Source organism: Dendropsophus ebraccatus, chromosome 5, assembly GCF_027789765.1.
Source record: "Dendropsophus ebraccatus isolate aDenEbr1 chromosome 5, aDenEbr1.pat, whole genome shotgun sequence".
In the NCBI taxonomy this organism is placed as follows: Eukaryota; Metazoa; Chordata; class Amphibia; order Anura; family Hylidae; genus Dendropsophus; species Dendropsophus ebraccatus.
Genome location: NC_091458.1, coordinates 51,205,212 through 51,228,657, shown reverse-complemented (window position 1 = coordinate 51,228,657; position 23,446 = coordinate 51,205,212). Strand labels below are relative to the sequence as shown.

Here is a 23,446-nt window from a genome sequence, read left to right as displayed (position 1 = left end):
TTTTGGGTTAAAGATAATTTATCAGTGCCGTATTTACAGGAATTATGAAACTGTATAAAATACACATACAGGCTTAAAATCTGCGCCTGACAGCAAAACGTATTCTTTTAGTGAGATAAGTTTGCTATTAAAGGAAATGTATTTCAGACAGTAAAGGATACACACGATATAGTAGCCAAAATAAAAAATGTATACATAAAAAGTCTGGGCATGACCATCAATATCCCAACATAAAAGCTACTGCTTCTATTGTCTCCAGCAAAAGGGAGACATGCTTGATTTTATACTATACAGGTTACAACAAAAGTTCGATCAAACAAAAAGGTCAATCTGAATATTCTATTTTTAAAAAACTCTGCATTCAATATGTAGCAATAAAAGCTGACTTACAAATAAAACGTTAGTTGTGCAGTATTACTATTTTTCTTGTTACAGTATTGTAGGGATCTTGCATTACCACCATTGAAATCCCTTATAAAAGCATAGTATAAAAAAAATTAAAATATGTGCAATTTGAGCTGTTAAATTCTGACAGCTTATTTTAATAGCGGAGAGGCAAAGAAATTGCCCTGTCGTGCAATGCTGGTAGCAGATTTACTTTTACTTCCAAACCTAAAGGAGGGGAGAAAAAGTCAGTGTTACTAGCAATGCTTTACAAAAAAAAAAAAAATATATTATATATATATATATATATATATATATATATATATATATATATATATATATATATATATATATTTTAACATTTTTACAAATTTTTCCCCTTTGCCAACTTTCTTTCCATAATCAACAACCATATTAGGGCTTTTCTTCAATGGCACTTTACAATAAATTTTTTACATGTATAATAATGTAATGAGAAACCAAAAGAAAAAAAAAAAAAGTTGTGATGAAATGGGAAAAATGCAACTGCACCTTATTGGTTAAAGGAGTTATACAGGATTAGAAAAACAAAGCTAATTTCTTGCAAAATAGCACCACCTCTGTCCTTAGGTTGTGTGTGGTATTACATTTCAGTTCCTTTCACTTTAATAGAACTGAGCTACGAAACCCACACCCAAACTGATGACAGGAGGAGAGGTGCAGTTTCTGAAAGAAAGCAACCATGTTTTTCTGGATAATCCCTTTAACGGATACAAGCTGCTACAGATCCTATCCATTGTCAGGTGTACGACACAGCCAGGACTTGCCGAGAATGCAGCAAGCTGTGCTCCATGATGTGGTAGTAAATTATTGAATGGTATGGGGTTTATATACCTGGTTAAATCACCCAAGCTGTTGGATACTTACTTTGGTGTACTTTTGCCAATGGTGGATCGAACTTTCTGGGAAAGGGAACTTGTGGAAGGAGTTTTTGTAATTTGTTGCTCAGGGGTTGTCAGAGGTCCCAACATGCTAACTGGAATAAAAAAAATAAATAAAAAAAATTAGATAACGTACATACACACCAGATAACAATACATTGGAAGGTTTTACACATTTAGTTTGCCGTAAACCAAGATGGGTACTAAATGCAACCTACATCAGGTCTCAACAGTGCAGTAAAGGGCCCATGAATTATGGAGTATTAGATTAAAGCTGGATTGACAATGCGTTTTTCTGTCAGGATCTTGTTTCCATGTTTTATTTTTATGAACAGATACTTGGAACTTCTGAGCAGGCTGAGCACAACTATGCTTAGCTAATCGTGTCTGAGAAGCTGAGGACGTGGCAGAGGGGGGCCGGCCCGGCCTCCTGAAGATGATGTCGTCGACCCAAGATGGGGTGGGCAGCAATTGAGTTAGTATACTGCACCACACTTGCGGGGGTAACACGGGGTAGGGGGCCATTCACTTAACACACATTACAAAGTTGTATAAACTATGTAATGTGTGTTATTTAGTGAATAAATGTTAAACGCCGCACTACCCCTTTAATTTTTTAATGCCCTGCTTAGCCAATCACTAACCAGACCGGGACACCTCTATGGCCAGTGACTGGCTGAGTGCAGAAGTTCCTACAGGGATGAGTCATCCAGAACGAGTAGTCATGAAGAATAGGAGCATCGCAAAGATAGATTCCGGCTTCTCCAGTAAAAGTATACTGTCAGATAATGGAGATATATATTTTTTAAAATGTGCATATTTGTACATCCTTATGTATTTGGTGCAGAATTGCCGCTGGAGAAACACTAAAGGTTCTCAGTGTTAAATAAGTACAGCTTTCCTAGAAGAGGGAGCTGCTGCGGGGAGGTCTGTGACTGCCTGCTGCTGAACTAGTAGGGTCACAGCACATCTGCTTTCCCATCTGATCTAACATAGGATTTAGAGAAGTATAGATGGAACAATGCCAAGCAACTGTACAAACTATTGTCTTATGTGTCCTTCAAAGCCCCATTTAAAATCATGCAGGAACGCAAAGGTGAGGCAATATTGAGTTATTACCCAGGAGTCTCAAACTGTGTCATGGTTCTGAGTGGAGTCCCTCTATACGGGTTATCACACAGGTCTGCAGTGTACCCGGAGGGAATCTGCTGTAGTGCAAACCACCTTATTTACATAACAGGATTGCAAGAAACAGGTGCTGAGGGTACCTATCCTCAGCATCCCCTGCTCTATAGGAGCATAACAGCAGGTTAGATTCTTCAAACCTGCTATTAGTTTGCTCTAGGCAATTAGGTTTTGCACGACAAATGGCAAACTAATAAATGATGCCTAATTATTACAGTGCTTTCATATGTTGGAATTATCATAGGTACTTTGTTCCATTCCATCATTAAAATAAAGTCCCTCTCTTACAACTACCATACACTAATAGAACCTTGTTTGTTCTGAGTTCACCACATATTTAAATTTGTTTGAGAAGGTATTAAATGTTTGTCAGCAGGGAATATGCCAAAAATTACCAATGGCACAGAATATGAAATAAAACAGCAATGTTTTACCAGCTACAGATAGCCACATTAAATCCCCTATCTGTGCTCTTCATTTGTCTTTATTTAGTTTTCTGCAGCAATGACGTACCTGTACACCCGCCAGCACTGCAGCTAGTGGTAATGCTTGCTACAGTACGGCACAAGACCACAGGGCCATACACATGGGTGTAGAGGCATATTGTGGGAGACCACGGGAACAAAAAGGACAAGGGATTAACAGAACAGGTGTTAGGGTTTGGTTTTTTTTTTTTTAATTAGGCACCGTCACTTGCAACAAGATGGAGATCACAGTGCGTAAAGCGCTTAGCCATGTGCTTCTTCCAGCTCTATATAACATTTGGTGCAACTCTTAGCACCCAGACGTAATGGATAATTTTTTTTGACAAGTCTGTAGGATATAACAAGTTTTTTTTTTCTTACCACAGGGACAGTTTAAGAATATTCCCTGCTCTGAGAATTTTTTCCTTCTTACTGGGGGGAGCACAAAAACATATTTATAACATACCTTTAACTGAACATTTAGAAGAGGGACTTACCCTTGACATCAGGAGTCTGTGGAGTGTTGAATACATTTCCATTTTCAATTATATGAGAAGGGTCAATATTTTCTACCATCATGAACTGATTCCAGTAATCTGCTGGCAGTGACAATAATCGTTCCACAACCTAATAGGTATTGAGAAAATGTATTTGTTAATCTGCTTTATACACAGGGGTCATATAGGGGTTTTCAGTGAACACAGTTTGGGACACTAACAGTTGTAACTGAATATTTTTATTTTATAGAATATGTTGTCAATATATAAATAGCTGGACATTCTTTTAAGTTAAGCAATATGTAAATAAAAAGTGGGGGTGAGGTGAAAAACACACACAAACCTTGGGTTGCCTCTTCGTGTCTTGTAGAATTGTCATGGCATCAGGATCAGGAACTGCATGGCCTACCAAAGTTGGGCCAAACACCTTAGATAGGTTGGTTACATCCATCTTACAGACTGGACTCTCAGCCACTCTGTAGAATATAGAAGAAAATTATCAAGTGAAAATACAAAGCAGTAAAGGAAAAGACATGGCGAAGGAAAGATACCAACCTTTGAAGGTGGATCATTAAGAAAGCAAGTGTATCCCTGTTGGGTCCTGGAAGCTCATCGACCAATTGAAAAATGGCAGCAATGCTGTTACCGTCATCTGTTATTTCTGGGGAATAAAACGTAGACTTCGTAAATATCAGATAGATAAAGTTGACCGGGTCACTAGTAAAAACTGAAGCTTTTGAATTTTAAGGTGTCAGTAGTAGATAATACAAATATCCAATTAAAAACATCCTTACCAGCTGCTGTCATGAAAGATTTATTAAGACGAAAGGTAAGAAGTGGTTCCTTCAGGTTACGCAAAAAGTCCTTGAGAAATCCACAGACTGCATGAATGTCATCTACTTTGCTTAGCAAAGGAACACTTTTCCCTCTTAAAAACTTTTCCTTCAGCTCTTTGACAGTGCGGTCACAGCCAGAGATTCTGTACAAACCAGTCTGAAAAAGAAAGATGATGGCATTAAGATTTCCTTCAGATTCTGGTTTAATTTACACAATGATACAGTGCTAGATCATTGGTCTGAAACAAATTTACTCATAAAAAGGTCAGACCTCTTACTTTGTGCACTTTAATGTGGAATCCTCTTGTTTATTAAGGGCAGTTTGAGAGAACTGTTTAATAGCCATCTTGTGGTTTCATTTGAGTAAACAGGAAAGGATGCAGAACACGCCACATCTTTAAAAGGGGAACCCATCAGGTGGCATTAGCATTTAAAACCGTTTACACCAACTTATGGGCAATAAAAACAGCTTCCTGTGTACTGGCTACTTCTAGCCAGGACTGTAATACCCAGATATTACTCTTCACCGCAGCTGCATGTGATGTGACTAGTTGCGCTTTGCTTCAAGGCCCAATGGTTACTTGAGGCACATTAGCATAGGAGGAAAAGCTGCAGTAATAAGTAATAGGTTGGGGTATTACAGTCCTGGATGGGAGTAATCATTACACAATAAGAAAGATGCATTATTTGCCCATAAGATGGTGTGAGCGGTTTTAAATGCGCATTCCACCCATTCTAAGAAAACCTGCCTTACCTCATGAAGTCCTCTCTGTTCAATTTCACTGACACAGTGAACAACTAAGGAGGGAATCATCGGAGCTGTAGGTGGAGCAAAATCAGCCAGTATACCCTACAGAAGAAGGAGGTAAGCATTAAAATGACATTCTATGACTTTCTGCTTAGAGACCAATTGTCTCCAACATGTACACACGTTGTGTGCATTCCCCTTTTAAGGGTTATGACCACAATACAGTCTGGGGGAGGGAGGAGAGGAGATGAGTTTCTGGAATAAAGCAACAATATAAAGTATACCTAGTAGATGGCCATTTGCATGTTAGTAAACCATCATGTAGATGTATATCGGGGGGCATAGAAGGGAAAGTAGCACATAGAGTGTAATGCCTGTGGTCTGGTAGTAAACTGTCATACATATATATGGATCCTTAAAAAGAATGTACTTTACCTCTCCAATGCGAACTGGAGTGCTTCCGGAAGTAGGGATACATGGAAGAGGGCAACGGTCACGGCATTCTGGGTGAGCCACAACACGGCAGTCCCGACACTTCAAAGAAAGTTTCCCAAATTTGATTCTTTTACCACATGGAACACAAGACTCTGGTTTAATCACCTGTAAAAGAAAAAAAAATTAAACAAAAGAGAAACCAACACAAAAAAATAAAATAAAAAAGGACATTTGGCTCAAACTTACCGTTTTTGAAACAAACTCATGAAGTCGCATCCCATGGCTCTGTGGAGTCCTACATATATCCATCTCACTTCGCTCATCAAATTGTCTGCTCATTAAACTAGAATCACTATTCCAAGGCTGAAGCTGGGCTGCAAGAAGAAAGAAAGAAAAAGTCAGCTGTGTAAATGTTATAATTCCCAAGTCAATAAAAAGTAGTGAAGCAAATTTTAGGATGCAAAGTCTACACAAACTCACCAGTCCTACGACTACGAGTGTAATATGGCACAGTTTCTATAGTTGAAACTGCTTCAATCACACCTCCGTTATTTGGAACAGTTACCGTTGTTTTTGTCACTATGGACTCATTGGCCTAGAAGACAAACAAAGCCGAAAGATTAGTATGTATTCACATTATACAAATGGAAAAAAAAAAAAACATTTCCTCCATTAATATACTCTTCTTGTACCATATAATTTATCTAATCAATCTATCTTCTCTGCATATCCCAAATCAGCCACCCTCTCCTATTTAGTTTTTTGGCAGATTTCCACATATCCTAATCCAAAACAAGGCGAGTTTCCACATACACAAGGGGCAAATGTATCACCAGGTTTGCACTCTCTTTAATATATAATACTGAGTTTTTCTGCACAGCAGTAATTCATTACCCTAGCCTACCCTTAGCCAAATTTGCACCTAATGATATTTTTTGCACAGCCAATAAAAGTGCCACCTGCTCCAACAAAAGTTTGCACAGATGATACATTCCTCTTCAACTCAGTCTTCTCAAGCCTTGCAGTACATGTTTACATCTTAGATTATTTGATAGAGAACTGATCTACTAAGTGGGACCCTAATATATAAAAAAAAAAAAAAAAAAAAAAGCCTTAAGGGTATAAACCCACACACCGTACACACAGCGTATTTACTGCTGCGATACGCAGCAGATTAGATCTAAATAACTGAACACAGCATCAAATCTGCTGTGTATTTGTTGCGTATCTGCTGCGTATACGCTGTGTGGGTTTGTACCCTAAAGCATTTGCCAGTTGTGCAAATACCATAAGGTCTCCTTTACGCAGATCTTTCACTTTAAAGGGAACCAATCACACTAAAATTGGGCATAAAGGTAAGGAAATGTGCTGGTACATCAGCCAGCACGCTTCCTAACCATCCCCCTGTCCCCCCCCCCCCGTCCCATGAACATTCACCCCGCAAAGTTAGTTTAATTGCGTCCCGCGCTCTATGCAAATTACCATACAAGTAGTCACGGTGGGCGGGGTCTTCGTTAAGTAGTCACTGGGTCCTGGGCCGGCTCCTGCACTGTAATCTCGCCCCTCCGGGCGTGTTGTAAAGCTGCGCCTGGCGACGTCACTCGGGGTGGCGGCATTGCACGACGGCCACGCCGACATCTTTACTAAGCTGCGCATGCGCAGTGCAGCCTGGGTAGACGCTGCTGTACAGCGCTTGCGCGGCGTAGTACAGCAGCGGCTTCACCCACAGTACTGCGCATGCGCATCTTAGTAACGACGTCACCAGGCACAGCTCTTCAACACACCCGGAGGGGCGTGATTACAGCGCAGGAGCCGGCCCAGGACCCAGTGACTACTTGACGAAGACCTCGCCCACCGTGACTACTTGTATGGTAATTTGCATAGAGCGCGGGACACGATTAAACTAACTTTGCGGGGTGAATGTTCATGGGACGGAGGGGACCAGCACGTTTCCTTACCTTTATGCCCAATTTTAGTGTGATTGGTTCCCTTTAAAAGGGAGATTAGAGTGAGTAGTCAAAGGGAAACTCCCTAGCTTCATAGTATTTGAACCACGGGGCAAATAATAATAGATCTGCTAACTAGGGCTGGAGACTATCCCATTGCCTTAGTGCCTTCTTCCCTGATCTATGATTATTCTGAAACTAGTCCACCTCAGTGGTACTTTAATGGAAATAGCCACCCAGCCAATCATTGGGACCCTAAATGAGGGAGACAAAGCTCACACTGGGTGATATAACTACCAATGCAACATTCAGACACCAAGCAATGATGCTTAAAAAGGGCTCGTTCATGAAACTCTGCAGTTCTACCATCTAATGTAAGCCATGTCTCCCTGCAGGGATCTTTCCCGAACAGGCAGGATATATAAAAAAAAAAAAAAAAGCCTGCTCTTTTTCACTCGAACTTAAAGGGAACCAATCACACTAAATTTGGCTATAAAGCTAAGGAAACGTGCTGGTACATCAGCCAGCACGCTTCCTAAACATCCCCCTGTACCCTCCGTCCCATGTACATACAGCCCGCAAACTTAGTTTAATAGTCTCCCGCGTTCTATGTAAATTACCATGCAAGTAGTCACGGCGGGCGGGTGGCTGGTCAAGTAGTCACGGTGGGCGGGGGCTTCTTCAAGAAGTCACTGGGTTCTGGGCCGGCTCCGTCACTGTAATCACGCCCCTCTGGGAGTGTTGTAAAGCGGCACCTGGTGACGTGACTCGGGGGGCCGTCTCCTCCAGCTGATCTGCGCATGCGCAGCATAGTAAAGACGACGTGCAATGCCTCCCCCACCCCGAGTGACGTCACCAGGCGCCGCTTTACAACACGCCCAGAGGGGCATGATTACAGCGCCGGAGCCGGCACAGGACCCAGTGACTACTTGAAGAAGCCCCCGCCCACCGTAACTACTTAACCAGCCACCCGCCCAACGTGACTACTTGCATGGTAATTTAAATAGAGCGCGGGAGACTATTAAACTAATTTTGCGGGCTGTATGTACATGGGATGGAGGGTACAGGGGGATGTTTAGGAAGCGTGCTGGCTGATGTACCAGCACGTTTCCTTAGCTTTATGGCCAATTTTAGTGTGATTGGATCCCTTTAAGAACCTAACTACATATATTTTTACTTTGAAAAGTGTATTCCCATCTCTGCTTGTTATTTCCTATTCAATGCATGAATAGAAAGCATTTAGGAGCCCCACAGAGAATGGAGAACAGGAGTGGAGAGCAATTGTCACTGTTCTTGGGATCCATGGGTTTTCAGGCAGTCAAACTCGCAACGATCAGCCTGTCATCCCCTAGGATTCAAAAGGAAAGCAGCGACTTACCGGATCCACGGCCAACCCAAATGAACGAGTCCTCTTTGATGGAACAGGAGGACCATCTGGTTGCTGCCTCGAGGAGCGCTAGGTAAATAACCAAACAAATTATCAAAAGTAGCAGAATAAAGTACATGTACAAATGAAGAATTTTGGCCAACTTACTCGCTTTTCCCTTTTCTTCAGTCTGACATTTCTGACAAAAGAAGAATCCCAATCCTGTAGAAAAATTAAAACAAAATTATCTATATATACACACAAACACACAGTGTTATCAGTGAGTGTCAGCTGAAAATTCTCATTACAAACTACTGACACTGTTAGATAGCTAATAGAGCAAGGACACATAGTACCTTCCCTTTATTGGTCTGTGCTTTAGAATGTAGAAAAAGGCTTTTCTTTTCCAATGCAAAGTAATAAAGTGTACCCATCATGAGGGCTGCAGCCGGATTCCACGCTTCAGGCGGAAGTTCAGATCTTCATGGCTACAAACATGCATGAGACCATAATGCACACAATCTACATTATGATCCAGCATTACGGTCTCATGCGTGTTTGTAGCCATGGAGACCCGAACTTCTGCCCACAGCATGGAATTGGCTGCTGATCCAGCAGTGGCCCTTGTGACAGGTACATGTTAAAGGGGTTTCCCCAGGCTTCTGAATTGCAGCAGACTGGAATGCCCCTTGTCCCCCCCTATCCCTGCTTAGTCAGCTGGAAGCCCAAGCAGGGTCAGGTAAAACACTAAGCATTTAGATTATAATTTCTAAAACCAAAGCAAGACATGGAGGTTCCTATTTAATCTCCTCATTACCAGTGAGTCCTCAGTTTTGTCAAAGCTGATGTCTGAGAGGATGGATCCAGATTCATCTATTGTAGATAACCTAGAGGTGGAAAAAAAAACCGAAATAAAAATAGAGATACGAAGTCAGGTACATTTAATATAAACAGCAAAAAGATTAAAAAATAAAAACGAGGAACCTCCTTTACTACTAAACAGCCATCTGCACTATTGTTCCTGCAGTGTACTCGGATTTTACTGAGCCACCATACATTTCAGATCCTGCTAAACATATTCGGCAAAAGTGTTTTTACTGCAAGCTACATGTTCATGTAGCTACAGTGCAGAATCTAAAAGCAGTAAGATAAATCTACAAATATGATCTAATTTTTATACAGTGTAAACTACATGGTCTAAAAATGTACCAGATCACAATGGCTCACGCTGTTTGATAAGTCTGGTACACCTTTAGGCTCTCCAGTCTTAAAGGGAACCTGTGACCCCCCCCCCCCCATGCCGGGGTGAAGCCCACCTAACCCCCCCGCTAGAGCCCCGGATACTTGCCCCTTTTCTCCAAGTCCCGCTCCTGGAGCCGGTCCTGGGACGGATATAGCCTTGTCATTTTTTCAGAAATGAATAATTATCAATAGTACAGAGTTTTCTAAAATCGCTTGTAATAGGTATTAAGCAAAAACTGTTTTCCTACCCCTCCGCTCACTTCAGAAGAAGCAGGATTTCTGTGTTCCTTATGCTCTATGGAGAGGGGTCAAGGGGGTGAGTGAGCACAGAGGAGAAAAGGCAGCCCTACAAAACACTACATGCTGTAATCTCTCACCAAGATCCTATATAAGCAGTGACCTTTCTGACCTGTAAATCCAGCGTTATGTGCCCAGACAGTTTTCAAACTGTACAGCTGTTCTGTTCTCCCTGCTCACTTATCCCCCCTCGACCCCTCCCCAGGTTATATTGGCACTCAGCAAACCAGTCTTCACTTTGCTTCTCTGTAATGAAGACTGCATTGCCTGATAATACACAGATAAGAGGCTGGAAAATAGCTTTGAGTACAGAAGGGGTCTTTTTTTTGCCTAATAATGGCCCATTCACACTACGGTTTCAGTGTGAAGATCCTGCCGGGAACCTCCGTCCGCGGACTCTGCGCCGAATCCCTCCTGCTATGTCTTTGAATGGGAGGGCTCGCTTGCCTCCGCTCAAAGAATTGACAAGTCCCTCCCATTCAAAGACATAGCAGGAGGGATTTGGCGCAGAGTCTGCGGACGGAGGTTCCTGGCGGAATCCGTACTGTGAACGGCCCTAAAACCTAATGCAGAGTTTAATATTGCTTGTACTATTGATTTCTGCAAAAAATGTTACACTTAAACTATTTCAACTTATTTGGCTTACGTTACACTAAAAGTGTAATAGGTCATGAGCCGTCCAATAAGCCATGCCAATGCAGAATTCTCTAGAAACAAATGTGGTGCAAAGCACAAGACATTGTACACTAGCTTTGACATATGGTAAAAGAAAAAGTACAACTCTGTATACAAATGTACATAGGGAAAGAAAAACGAGTTTTAGAGATGAGCGAACGTGGAGCATGCTCGAGTTCATCCGAACCCGAACTTTCGGCATTTGATTAGCGGTGGCTGCTGAACTTGGATAAAGCCCTAAGGCTATGTGGAAAACATGGATATAGTCATTGGCTGTATCCATGTTTTCCATACAACCTTAGAGCTTTATCCAAGTTCAGCAGCCCCAGCAAATCAAATGCCGAACGTTCGGGTTCGGATGGACTCAAACCCGAACCCGGTTCGCTCATCTCTAAATGTATTTTAGACAAAATGGGCCGTTACATATAAATGATTGTCCTACCTTCTAGTCCCATTGCCATCTGTAGACATTTGTGTTCTGTTGTTGAGAAAAGCTAATGCACTTCTCTGCTGCTCACTGAGCTGAATGCTTCCTGATGGATCACACATCAGTAACTCTCTGATCAACTGAATCTGACGCTCCTAATGCAAAGAATTAAAAGATCAATGGAAATGGAAGTCCATGTAACATTATGGGAATAACATATAGGAAACTTTATAGAATGCTCACCAGTTTCTCACATTCAGCTTCAGCTCTTTGCCGCCTCTTGATCTCTACATCCACCTGATTGCGAGCATGTTTAAGCTTTACTTCAAGGGCGCTGCGCTCAGTCTCTGTCTTCATCAGCAGCTCTCGGCTTTTTACAAGCTCTTGCTCAGTTTTTTGCCATTTTCTTCTAAAATCTTCAAAATTTTTAGCCAGCTGAATAAATTCTAAGACATAGAATTCAGACTTGTCAACATTCTGCAACTTTCACTCAAGTGCATCTTACATCAGTGGCATTTGTTTACTGTTAATCTATAGAGCTATTCACATGGGTAAAGTAGGTAAGTATTTTAAAATGCAGAAAATGCTGCTTTTTTACCTCTTGCAAATAGAAAAAAATGCGTTTGGATGTCATTAGTATTTAAAGTATTAATGTCACTTTAATTAAAGTGACTGGCCCCCTTTTTTTCATCTTTATTGATTTTAACAGCAGTGATAACAGTAAGACGCTTACAGTTATCTACTACAGGCCTGTCCGGGTGCCTTAAAATTACTACTACTGTTAATTTCAATAAAAATGGTAGAAGGTGGCCAACCCCTTTAACTTTTTTTAGGGTCTCAGTACCATGACCCTCTATGATCGTTGATTATAGCCAGGTGAAGCGTGCAACAGTACTAGTACATGCCAGAGTCCCTCACTACTACTTATCAGTATAAGCAGTAAGTTACTTGGTTTAAGAGCTCACAGTTTTTCAAAATTGTGACTTTGTTTAACCCCTTAAGGACCGGGCTAATTTTCGTTTTTCCTCCTTGTCTATAAAAAGACATAGCGGTTGCATTTTTACACCTACGGACCCACATAAGCCCTTATGTTTTGCGTCACTAATTGTACTTTGCAATGACCGGCTGAATTTTTGCATAAAATATGCTGCGAAACCAGAAAAAAAAATTATATGCGCGTTGAAATTGGAAAAAAAAAAAAACGCAATTCTTTTACTTTGGGAAAAGTGACATGTTATATATGTTCCTCATATGTATAACTTTTATATTAATTGATGGCTTGTACTGGCGGTACTGGAGATCCCCCCACTAGACACCATGGACAGGGGGCACATATACTATCCAAATGCAACTGTCAGCCGGGAGCCCTCTCTGATCCCCCTTAACGGCCGCATGACGGGTATACCCGTCATGCGTCGTTAAGGGGTTAAGAGCATTGCTTTGGTTTAAGAGCTCCCTATACTGGGTGGGAGCAGGAGTGGAGGAGGGGCATGGTCTACATAGTGGGGTCTACAGCACTATACTTTGACCCAGGAGGTCTCCCTCACCTTCCAATTCCACCTTCCTTCCACCTTCCAATTGCAATTCCACTTCAGGCTGGGGCTTGCATCAGGGGACAGGACTGTGGAGGTAATCTCTTCATAGCTGTAACCTCTCTCTCCCCCGACAGAGTGCGCTTCATGCATCTGCCCCGCTCATTCCTTCATGCTCCCTGCAGTCAGCCATTGTGTTTCCCATCCTCTACATTACTGTACAGTAACTTATAATATCACATATTCTGCCGTTTCTGAATGTTTCATTTGTTTTACATGTTATTCAGAATAAAATTATTTTTGCGGTGAAGAACCAATTGTCTGCATATCAGTGATTTCTTCTGGGAAAATTTGCTTTGGTTAAAGAATGTATTTAGATTACAAGCACGGTCCTGGAACGAATTATTCTCGTAATCCAAGCAAACTAAGAAAACTGGTGCTAAAATATATGTGCACAGAAAGGGGTGGGCCCCATTGATGCCAGTGGGTCAAACAGTTAGCTACTGACTATGTTTGGGTCACTGCACAAGTGTATACATGCTTTGACCTAAGGGGTTATGCAATCCAAATGACAATTTAACCCCTTAAGGACAGAGCCAATTTCGATTTTTGCATTTTCGTTTTTTCCTCCTTGTGCTTTAAAGGCCATAGCACTTGCATTTTTCCACCTAGAAACCCACATGAGCCCTTATTTTTTGCGTCACTAATTGTACTTTGCAATGACAGGCTGAATTTTTGCATAAAGTACACTGTGAATCCAGTAAAAAAATAAATGTATGGTGAAATTGAAAAAAAAACAAAACGCATTTTGTTTATTTGGGGGAAATGTGTTTTTACGCTATTCGCCCTGGGGTAAAACTGACTTGTTATGCATGTTCCTCAAGTCGTTACGATTAAAACGATATATAACATGTATAACTTATATTGTATCTGATGGCCTGTAAAAAATTCAAACCATTGTCAACAAATATACGTCACTTAAAATCTCTCTATTCCCAGGCTTATAGCGCTTTTATCCTTTGGTCTATGGGGCTTTGTGTGAGGTGTCATTTTTTGCTCGCTTTTTATTACAATTTTTCTGGATTTGATGCGACCAAAAATGCGCAATTTTGCACTTTGGGATTTTTTTGCGCTGACGCCGTTTACCGTGCGAGATCAGGAATGTGATTAATTAATAGTTTGGGCGATTACGCACGCGGCGATAGCAAATATGTTTGTTTATTTATTTATTTACTTTTATTTATAACCTGGGAAAAGGGGGGCGATTCAGACTTTTATTAGGGGAGGGGGCTTTTTACTATTAACATTTTTTTTTTTAACTTTTACACTTATACTAGAAGCCCCCCTAGGGGACTTCTAGTATAAGTGCTTTGATCTCTCATAGAGATCTCTGCAGCATAGATATGCTGCAGAGATCCATGAGATAGGCACTCGTTTACTTCCGGCTGCAGCAGCCGGAAGTAAAAGAGTGCCGAGCCGGGGACGGCGCCATCTTGGAGCGGTCCCCGGCCGGCTTCAGAAACGGAGATCGCTCCTCCGGGATAACATCCCGGAGGAGCGATCTCCTCCACTAGACACCAGGGAAGTGCTGCGTCCGGTAATCGGATGCAGCTGTCATGTTTGACAGCTGCATCTGATTACTGTATTAGCGGGCACGGCGATCAGACCGTGCCCGCTAATACCGGCGGTCCCGGGCTATAAGCGGCACCCGGGACCGCCGCGGTTCAGAGCGGGGGTAGCCGCGCGGCCCCGCTCTGAACGTCCTTAATGGCATCAGGGCGTAAATATTTTGTGTCCTTGCGGCACGTCATTGGTTTAGAAGACGACAACAGTGGATGGCCGGGGAACCGGTATTTACGGCAGAGTGGGACAGGCAAGTATAACACTTTTCTGTTCCTGGCAGAATCAGTAAATGGCCAAAGTTAGAAAAAAAGCAGCAAAATAATAAATAGTTCCATTCAAATGCCGGAACTCATTGGAGGAAGAATAGAGACCTGTGTCCTAGCAATTTTGTTGATGGGATAAGGGTGTGTACAGACTCCTTTCTCACCTGAACAAAAAGGAGAGTGTACTTAAAAAAAAATTCTTTAGCTCTCCAAGATTTGCATTAAACAGATCTAAAGCTTTCCTTATTCCAGCAGTGTAAACTCTGTATGCCGGGACTGATTCCATTGAAACAAGAATTACTTGTGGCAGTCATGCAAATTAAAATGGAGAAGTAGGACTTGGTACTTACGACTTGATTATGTTATCTGCCAAATACATATTAAAAATATTTTTCTAACAAAGTAAGGACTCTGAAGAAGAGGCTCTTTGCTTTTACAGCAATCAATTATGCTGCAAAGAGGAAATTCTGACTAAACGGTAACGGCCTTTCCAATTAAATTTAGGTTGATATTGAAGATGTCTGATGCATGCCAGCCCCACTGTAAACGTATATATATATATTGATTTAAAAGTAAAACACCAATTTGCTTGAACATGGCCCCAGAGCATACTTAGAGATCTCAATGAGCACTTCCAAGAAGAGATTCTTTGACAACTGTCAGAAAGGTTCACATTTACTGTATAAGAGGCACATCTTTTATAGCACCGGCACTACAACTTCCTCCAACACTTACGTGGTTCTATCCCCTCATTTAGTCCTTCCACCTGGCGGATTAACTGATCGAAAACATTGCGCACGTTCAACACTGTGGTCGCCATTTCCCTGGAGAAGAAGAAAAAATAAATAAATAAAATGATATCAGCACTGGACGGTTACAATATTTTCAACATTCAATGGTTCAGAAATAATAGTTGTATCATACTCAACTTACAATGCTACAGACAGTCCGGACCCATGTCACATTTGACTGGCTAGAAAAACCATGCAACGAGAGCTGCATTTCATTGATAAAACCCCCTATTACGAAACTATGCACCAATTGGTCTAGTAGCGCCCCTCTACAGCATAGAACAGTACTGCATTGCACTCTACTAGTGTTGAGTGAATTTGCCAAACGTTCGGGCACTGCATTTGACTCCTGGTGGCTGGAGAAGTTGGATGCAGGACTTTGAGAAAAAGGATACAGCCATAGGCTGTATTTATATTTTCCAGGCAACCCTTGAGCTGCATCCATCCATCCATGTAGTGATGCTGAGCATTAAAGTTCTGCAAGTTCACTCCACGCTACTCTGTGACTACAGTTTCTCAGAAAATAAGACAGTCTTTTTTTTTCTCTGAAAGGAGGGCTGGGGCTTATTTTTGGGTAGGTCTTTTTTCCCATGAAAACACACCTGCTCAATTCCTTTCTGGTAAAGGAGGAGCCTTTTCTTTTTTGAACTCGTTGTCTGGGGGGTAAAAATGTACAGTATACCAGTTATAGATGAGCAGATCCATTAGCAAATTTGGCCTGAATTTGCAACTTGAAAGTGGCTGAGCGAATTCTGCCCCATCATGGCAGGAGATTGCAGGCCACTTGTCAAGGACGGTTCCAGTATTCTCTATGGGGAGTGGGTTGGATGTGATTTTCTATCAAGGCCGACCCCTACCACCACCGGCATATGTTCAGGATGGCCCCATACATTAGATTGAGGATCGAATTTGCCACCAATGGTGAGTTCGGCTTGTCAAAGTCTAAGGAGTATGGGGACCTTTAGAATGTAACCTCTTAAGTGTTCGAGCAGGCTAATTTAAGTTTACAGCCTGCAGCAAACAGAAGAGGTTACCTTTACAATAATCTCATAGTAGACAGAAGACTGGTATGAGAAAGCTCAATTGTTCTCAACTAACATGGCCTAGGCAAACAGAACTATATCTTTATTCTTCTCTAAAGCCCCTATTACATGTGGCGATGGAGAGGAGCAAACAAGTGCTGTCAACACTCGCTTGCTCCTCATCCCCCACTTGCTGCTGTCGCTATTACACGTGTTGGCAGCGAGTGGGTGAGCGTAGAGGGGGCCGCGGGGAGCTACCTGGGGAATCACTGGATAGTCCGGGCAGCCCAAAGCAGATAGAAGCGGTCTGCTGGCACGGCTTCTGTTCCATGGAACAATGGCAGCATATCACTGCTATGTTACTTGTTTGTCTTTCAACATGTTGAAAGACAAACGATCAGCCAACATTGTTCATGTCGACTGAATATTGTCTTCTATTATGCTGCGTTTACACATAACGATAATTGGCCCGATCGTACGATTAACGATGTCGGAGTAATGTTTTTTTCCATAACGAGCAGCGTTTAGACGGTACGATATATCGTACGGAAAATTCGTTGTGCGATCGTTTTGCGAATGCTTAAGCCTATCTCACACATTTGTTAAATCGGCGAACGACTGTTCACACGGAACGATTTGCAAACGATTTGATAACATGTTGAAAGATCAAAATGCGCGATGTATCGTTCGTCGTATGATCGTTCACTGCGTTTACACGTACGATTATCGTTCGAACGTTATCGCGCAAATTTGTGCGATAATCGTTACGTGTTAACGCACCATTACACAAGACGATTATCGGCTGAATACGTCAGATAATTGTTTCGTGTAATAGGGCCTTTAAAATCCTATTAGAAAAAGCGACTTTTCCCTTTCTGTGATTAACAATTGCAAAAGAGCGTTTTTGTGAACGACCTGAAACCATTCACTATAATAGACGAAATGATAATAGTCAGTCATTTGAATACTCTTGCATACAAACAACCATAATAATGAACGAACAATGTGTACATAAACCGAAACACTTGCCAACAATTAATGAATGTATCAAAACCACACAAACACAATCATTTCCTGCATACACAGAAAAATTATGGCTTAAAATTGGAATGATAATTATTTTTCACACAATCTATTTGTGCAATAGGGTCCTATCAGGGTGTTTTTTGCGGGATGGTTCATTTTAAAGGGAACCTGTCACCACGGGCACAGAGCCCGCCTGACCCCCTGGTGCAGCCCCTAGATACTTACCCTTTCTGGTGAGTCCCACTTCTGGAGCTGGTTCAAGCACGAAGATATCAGCACCTGAAACCGTGCACGCTCTGTATGCCAATTACCTGAGATGAGTCCGATGCCCAGAGAGAATGAATGGAGCCGTCATTCTCTATGGTCATCAGACTCATCTCTGCAGTGCACGCACCGCTTCGGACGCGGATATCTGCGTCCCGGGACCGGCACCAGGAGCGGGACTCACCGGAAAAGGTAAGTACCCGGGCGGGCTCTGTGCCCGTGTCCATGGTGACAGGTTGCCTTTAACGGAACCAGTTTGTATACATATTAAAGGGGTTGTCCGGCGATAAAAAATTATTCACAGAATAACACACATTACAAAGTTATACAACTTTGTAATGTATGTTATGTCTGTGAATGGCCCCCTTCCCCGTGTTTCCCCCCACCCACGCTAGACCCGGAAGTGTGGTGCATTATACTCACCGCATCTCGTGTCGTCCACGGTCTCCGATCCTCAGCAGTGACGTCTTCTTCGGGAGGCCGGCGGATCTTCCCGAGTGCCGGCCACCCTCTGCAGCATCATCCGAAGCTCAGCCGCGATTGGCTGAGCATAACTGTGCTCAGCCAATCGCGGCTGAGCAGCTGATGACGTGGCCGCATCATCAGCCACGATTGGCTGAGCACAGTTATGCTCAGCCAATCGCGGCTGAGCTTCGGATGACGCTGCAGAGGGCGCCCGGCACTCGGGAAGATCCGCCGGCCTCCCGAAGAAGACGTCACTGCTGAGGATCGGAGACCGTGGTCGGCACGTGACAGGTAATGTATAGCGCACCACACTTCCGGGTACACGGGTGGGGGTGGTGGGACACGGGGAAGGGGGCCATTCACAGACATAACATACATTACAAAGTTGTATAACTTTGTAATGTGTGTTATTCTGTGAATAATTTTTTATCGCCGGACAACCCCTTTAATGGGGACCAAGCTGAGCACAGGGCCTGGCCCTACTGGGATACAGGCAGCAGGAGTTTGGCACTAGATGAATCACACTGCACTGTGGCATACAGACATGTTCTAGCAGTTCTCAGGCACGCCATCAATGCCAAGTGACTAAGAACCATCCCGCAAGGATGACAGAGTGTAATAATCCTGTAAACCATAAGCTCACCGCCTTATGGTGCGTTTACACAGAACGATTATTGTTAAAATTTTTACGATAACGATCACATTTGAACGATAATTGGCTTGTGTAAACAGCAATCGCTTCGTGTTAACAGTCTTTCAAAGATTCACCCTATGTGCAAGATAGGCAAAAAAAAAAAAAACAATCGCAATAACGATTTTTCTAACGATTTATTCGTCTAAATGCTGATTATAAAAATAAAATTGCTGCTTTAACATCGTTAGACGATCGATTGGGTGAATTATCGCTCCGTGTAAACGCAGCATTAGGCTACGCGGCAATTCTGAACCGTGACCCCACGCTGCCTGCAGTGCACACAAGTCACCTGGTGACTCCGAACTTGCAGCATCCTAAAATCCATCCAGGTTTCTGGTCACAATAAGAGCACATTGACCTGTGAGCTGCCATGCAGCCCTGTGACACACATAACCCTGCTTACTTCTTACGTCTCATCCACCCCGCAGCATACACTCTGATGTGGGAATACAGGTTCCCATCAGATGCGATGATCTCCCTGGTGGATCTCTTGTACCATCAGGCGATGTTCACACAGTATTTTGGGTAACACATACATTTGTTTTACAAGCAAGATGAGCTGCATATGTAATCCCCCCCCTCCCCCCTCCCCATTTTAAGCAGATTTAGTTTTTCAGACTCCATTCACACACACAGGACCTGGTATCCTACAGGTAATCACACCTGCCGCAGATCCTGTAGGTGTGAATGGACCCAAGGCAATTCTGGTCTCTGCTCGCAGGTTTTATGCACCAGACCAGGCCAAAGCAGGGCCGCACTGTCACCCCCACACCTGCACGAAGGAAGACTACAGGTGGGCTGTGCCAGGTGCTTCCCCATCCACTGAATCCAAGAGGGGTAAATAAAAGGGACCTTTTCAGACCTAAAATTTACAAGATAAACACCCCAAAATACTCTCCCAGAACGTGTGTGCACGAGCCCCTATACTGAACACTGCGTCAGACTTAGAGCTCTGTTCACACTGCGCACAATGGAACAGACGCAGCAGGTGCCGGTGTGGCCGGACATTCACCTCCATGCTGTGTGATACGAGGCGGCGGCGGCCCTGCGGCCTGCACAACCCCCCTCAGCCCCCGGTCGTTTCACCATCTCTAACCACTCACGAGACGCGACTTACCGGCTCACAGTTTAACGGTTATATTCAATGTCGGCGCATGTGCAATAGATACGTCGCCTCGAGCCTGGACTGGGGGCCCCCTCGTCGTTCCCGGTCACCGCACTCGTAACCGGCGCTCTCCTCAGTCCTCACAACCGCTCCCGCTCAAGTTTGAATTCGCTAGCTCCGCCCTCGTTACTATGAGAATGCGGTGACGTCTTATGGAGGCGGGGCGAACGCCGCTGTAAGGCTGACGGGAGGGAGGCGGAGTGATACCAGGAGGAGGCGGAGTGATACCTGCGGAAGTTATTGTAAACCGCATTACGTTATGCAGATGCTATGTGGAGTCCGTTTACTTTGGGTGGAAGGGGCGGACCGTGTGACTATGGCGCCTGTAGCATAGAGGAGTGTGCTCCAACCTGCTGCAAAACTACAACTCCCATCATGCCCTCCTGAGTCACAGGTTGGGGCACAGGAGAACCTTCAAACGCTGCTGGTTCGGCAGGTAGCGGCTAAGGTGCTGCTGCCCATTATACAGGGCGGATGGTGCATGGCTACATAGACTGAGGAGTCCGGGATGAGTGCTTGTCCAGAACCATAGCAGGTGTGCAGGGGAGGGGAGCCATGTTAACCAACAATAATGGAGGAGACCTTGGATCATCCAGGATTAGATGAATAGCTGTTTTCTTTTTGAAACAGCGCCACTCTTGTCCTCAGTTTGTTTGTGGTATTGCAGCTCAGCCCATTGAAGTGAATGGTGAGCTGTGATACCACACACAACCTGAGGGCAGTAGCTTCAAGGGAACCTGCCACCCCCCATGCCAAGACAGAGCCCGGCGCACGCACATCCGAGATGAGTCCGACGCTCATAGTGAATGACGGCTCCATTCATTCTCTATGGGCATCAGACTCATCTGTGATGCATGTGCGTCGGGCTCCCAACGGTGATATCTCGGTGACTGGAGCTGCTCCAGGAGCCGGACTTCGTGCATCGGGGTAGGTATAAGGTTCTCTAGCTGGGGGGTCGGCCGGGCTCTGTCCCAGCATGGGGGGTGACAGGTTTCCTTTCACTGTTTGGGTGGGTTCATACTGTGGAATTCTCGCGGAATTCCGTCGGCTGGCCGTGCGCCTTTCCGCCGGCTCCATAGACACAATTCTATGGGCCCGCGTATTCCGCTATCCGCCGAAAGAAGTGACATGTCACTTATTTCGGCGGATAGCGGAATACGCTGGCCTATAGAATGGTGTCTATGGAGCCGGCGGAAAGGCGAGCGGACAGCCGATAGAATACTGTGGAGTTTAACCTCGAGAATTCCGTAGTGTGAACCCGCCCTTTTAGAGGAAAGCGGCTATGATTATGTAATCCTGGATAACCCCTTAGAGATGCCGACACACCTTGCACTTAAAGGGGTATTCCCCCCCCCCCCCCCCCAAATTATTTTTCCATTAGTACGTTGCCTACCCCTAGCTTTCCATCTTTCCAATATAAAGTTATGGATTCTGCACAGTTTCGCTGTTATCTAGTTGCATTCACCTCCACCAAACGCATAGAATCATCAGCTCTCAATCCACTCCGTCACCACTCCTTGCTCCTGGCCCGCACCCTCTGAGACGGCATCACGTGTCCTCAGTCTCTTCAATGGGCCGGGTTAGTGCTTCTAACCCAGCCAAACTAGTGAAGGAGGATGGTGGTGGCTGCTGTTAGAGAGAGAGACTGTGATCAGTGCAGCTGTCACTGTCTCCCTCTAACAGTAGCTACCGCTACTGTGTGCTCCCCCGCAGCCCCAAAGCTCACCCCCTGACTGTGACCCCTCACCCGCGGCACCCCTGTCACCTACCGGCGACACCGCTGCTCACCCGCAGCACCCTGCGGCGCTTACACCAGGTCCCCCGTCAGCCGCCTGCAGCACCCGGAGGCACCCTTCCCCCCCATCGCCCGCGGCTGGGCTTGCGATGCTGGCCCGGCGGCACTCCATTATCCCAAACCCCCCCAGCGTCACCTTACTTACCCGCGTCACCTTTCTGGCGGCAACCCATTCCCCCCCCCCGCCCGTCACTTGCTATCGGAGGTCGGAGGCTTACCATCACAGCTCTGCTGCACCATCTCACAATCTCTGCTCTGCTACACCGTCTCACATCTCAGCTCTACTACACAGTTTCACCATCTCAGCTCTGCTATACCGTCTCACCATCTCAGCTCTGCTACACCGTCTCACCATCTCAGCTCTGCTGCACCGTCTCACCATCTCAGCTCTGCTGCACCGTCTCACCATCTCAGCTCTGCTACACCGTCTCACCATCTCAGCTCTGCTACACCGTCTCACCATCTCAGCTCTGCTACACCGTCTCACCATCTCAGCTCTGCTACACCGTCTCACCATCTCAGCTCTGCTACACCATCTCAGCTCTGCTACACCGTCTCACCATCTCAGCTCTGCTGCACCATCTTGCAATCTCAGCTCTGCTACACCGTCTCACCATCTCAGCTCTGCTACACCGTCTCACCATCAGCTCTGCTACACCGTCTCACCATTTCAGCTCTGCTACACTGTCTCACCATTTCAGCTCTGCTACACCGTCTCACCATCTCAGCTCTGTTACACCGTCTCAGCTCTGCTGCACCATCTCGCAATCTCAGCTCTGCTACACCGTCTCTGCTGCACCATCTCGCAATCTCAGCTCTGCTACACCATCTCTGCTGCACCGTCTCACCATCTCAGCTCTGCTGCACCGTCTCACCATCTCAGCTCTGCTACACCGTCTCACCATCTCAGCTCTGCTACACCGTCTCACCATCACAGCTCTGCTGCACCGTCTCACCATCACAGCTCTGCTGCACCATCTCGCAATGTCAGCTCTGCTACACCGTCTCTGCTGCACCATCTCGCAATCTCAGCTCTGCTGCACCGTCTCACCATCTCAGCTCTGCTACACCGTCTCACCATCTCAGCTCTGCTACACCGTCTCGCCATCTCAGCTTTGCTACTTCACCATCATTAGGCACAAGCATTGCATGAAGGGAAATGTAGTTTCCTATCTTGGATATAGACCATCTTTTAAAAAAACTTGTAACTCAGGAACGGCAGCAGCTAGAAAGATGGGAGACGGCTCAAAATACTTGGGGGGACTTGGTGAATAAGACCAGCTAGGTTTGGGGGCATTACATTTTTTTTTTGCTTTGGGGGGGAATACCCCTTTAAGTCGACTGAACCTACCATCTTCAGTCACTGTGGCTAATCTTAGTCTAA

The 23,446-nt window shown here is 44.5% G+C and overlaps 1 protein-coding gene across 2 annotated transcripts; it reads right to left on the bottom strand.

The window, feature by feature from the left end:
- On the bottom strand, window positions 1–20,429 carry RACGAP1 (Rac GTPase activating protein 1). 2 transcript variants are annotated; one of them, XM_069972161.1, is made up of 17 exons: window positions 20,220–20,429; window positions 15,576–15,664; window positions 11,666–11,868; window positions 11,438–11,577; window positions 9,599–9,668; window positions 8,950–9,003; window positions 8,794–8,871; window positions 5,950–6,064; window positions 5,716–5,843; window positions 5,470–5,634; window positions 5,041–5,136; window positions 4,245–4,443; window positions 4,006–4,111; window positions 3,794–3,926; window positions 3,451–3,580; window positions 1,291–1,399; window positions 1–612 (listed from the first exon to the last, which is right to left on the bottom strand). In XM_069972161.1, exons 2-17 carry the CDS (start codon window positions 15,658–15,660, stop codon window positions 537–539), a joined length of 1,887 nt encoding a protein of 628 aa, XP_069828262.1. In that variant the 5' UTR covers window positions 15,661–15,664; window positions 20,220–20,429; the 3' UTR covers window positions 1–536. The 2 variants fall into 2 exon arrangements, with proteins under 2 accessions (XP_069828262.1, XP_069828261.1); XM_069972160.1 differs by lacking the exon at window positions 20,220–20,429 and adding an exon at window positions 20,115–20,210.
- Window positions 20,430–23,446: the final 3,017 nt, after the last annotated feature.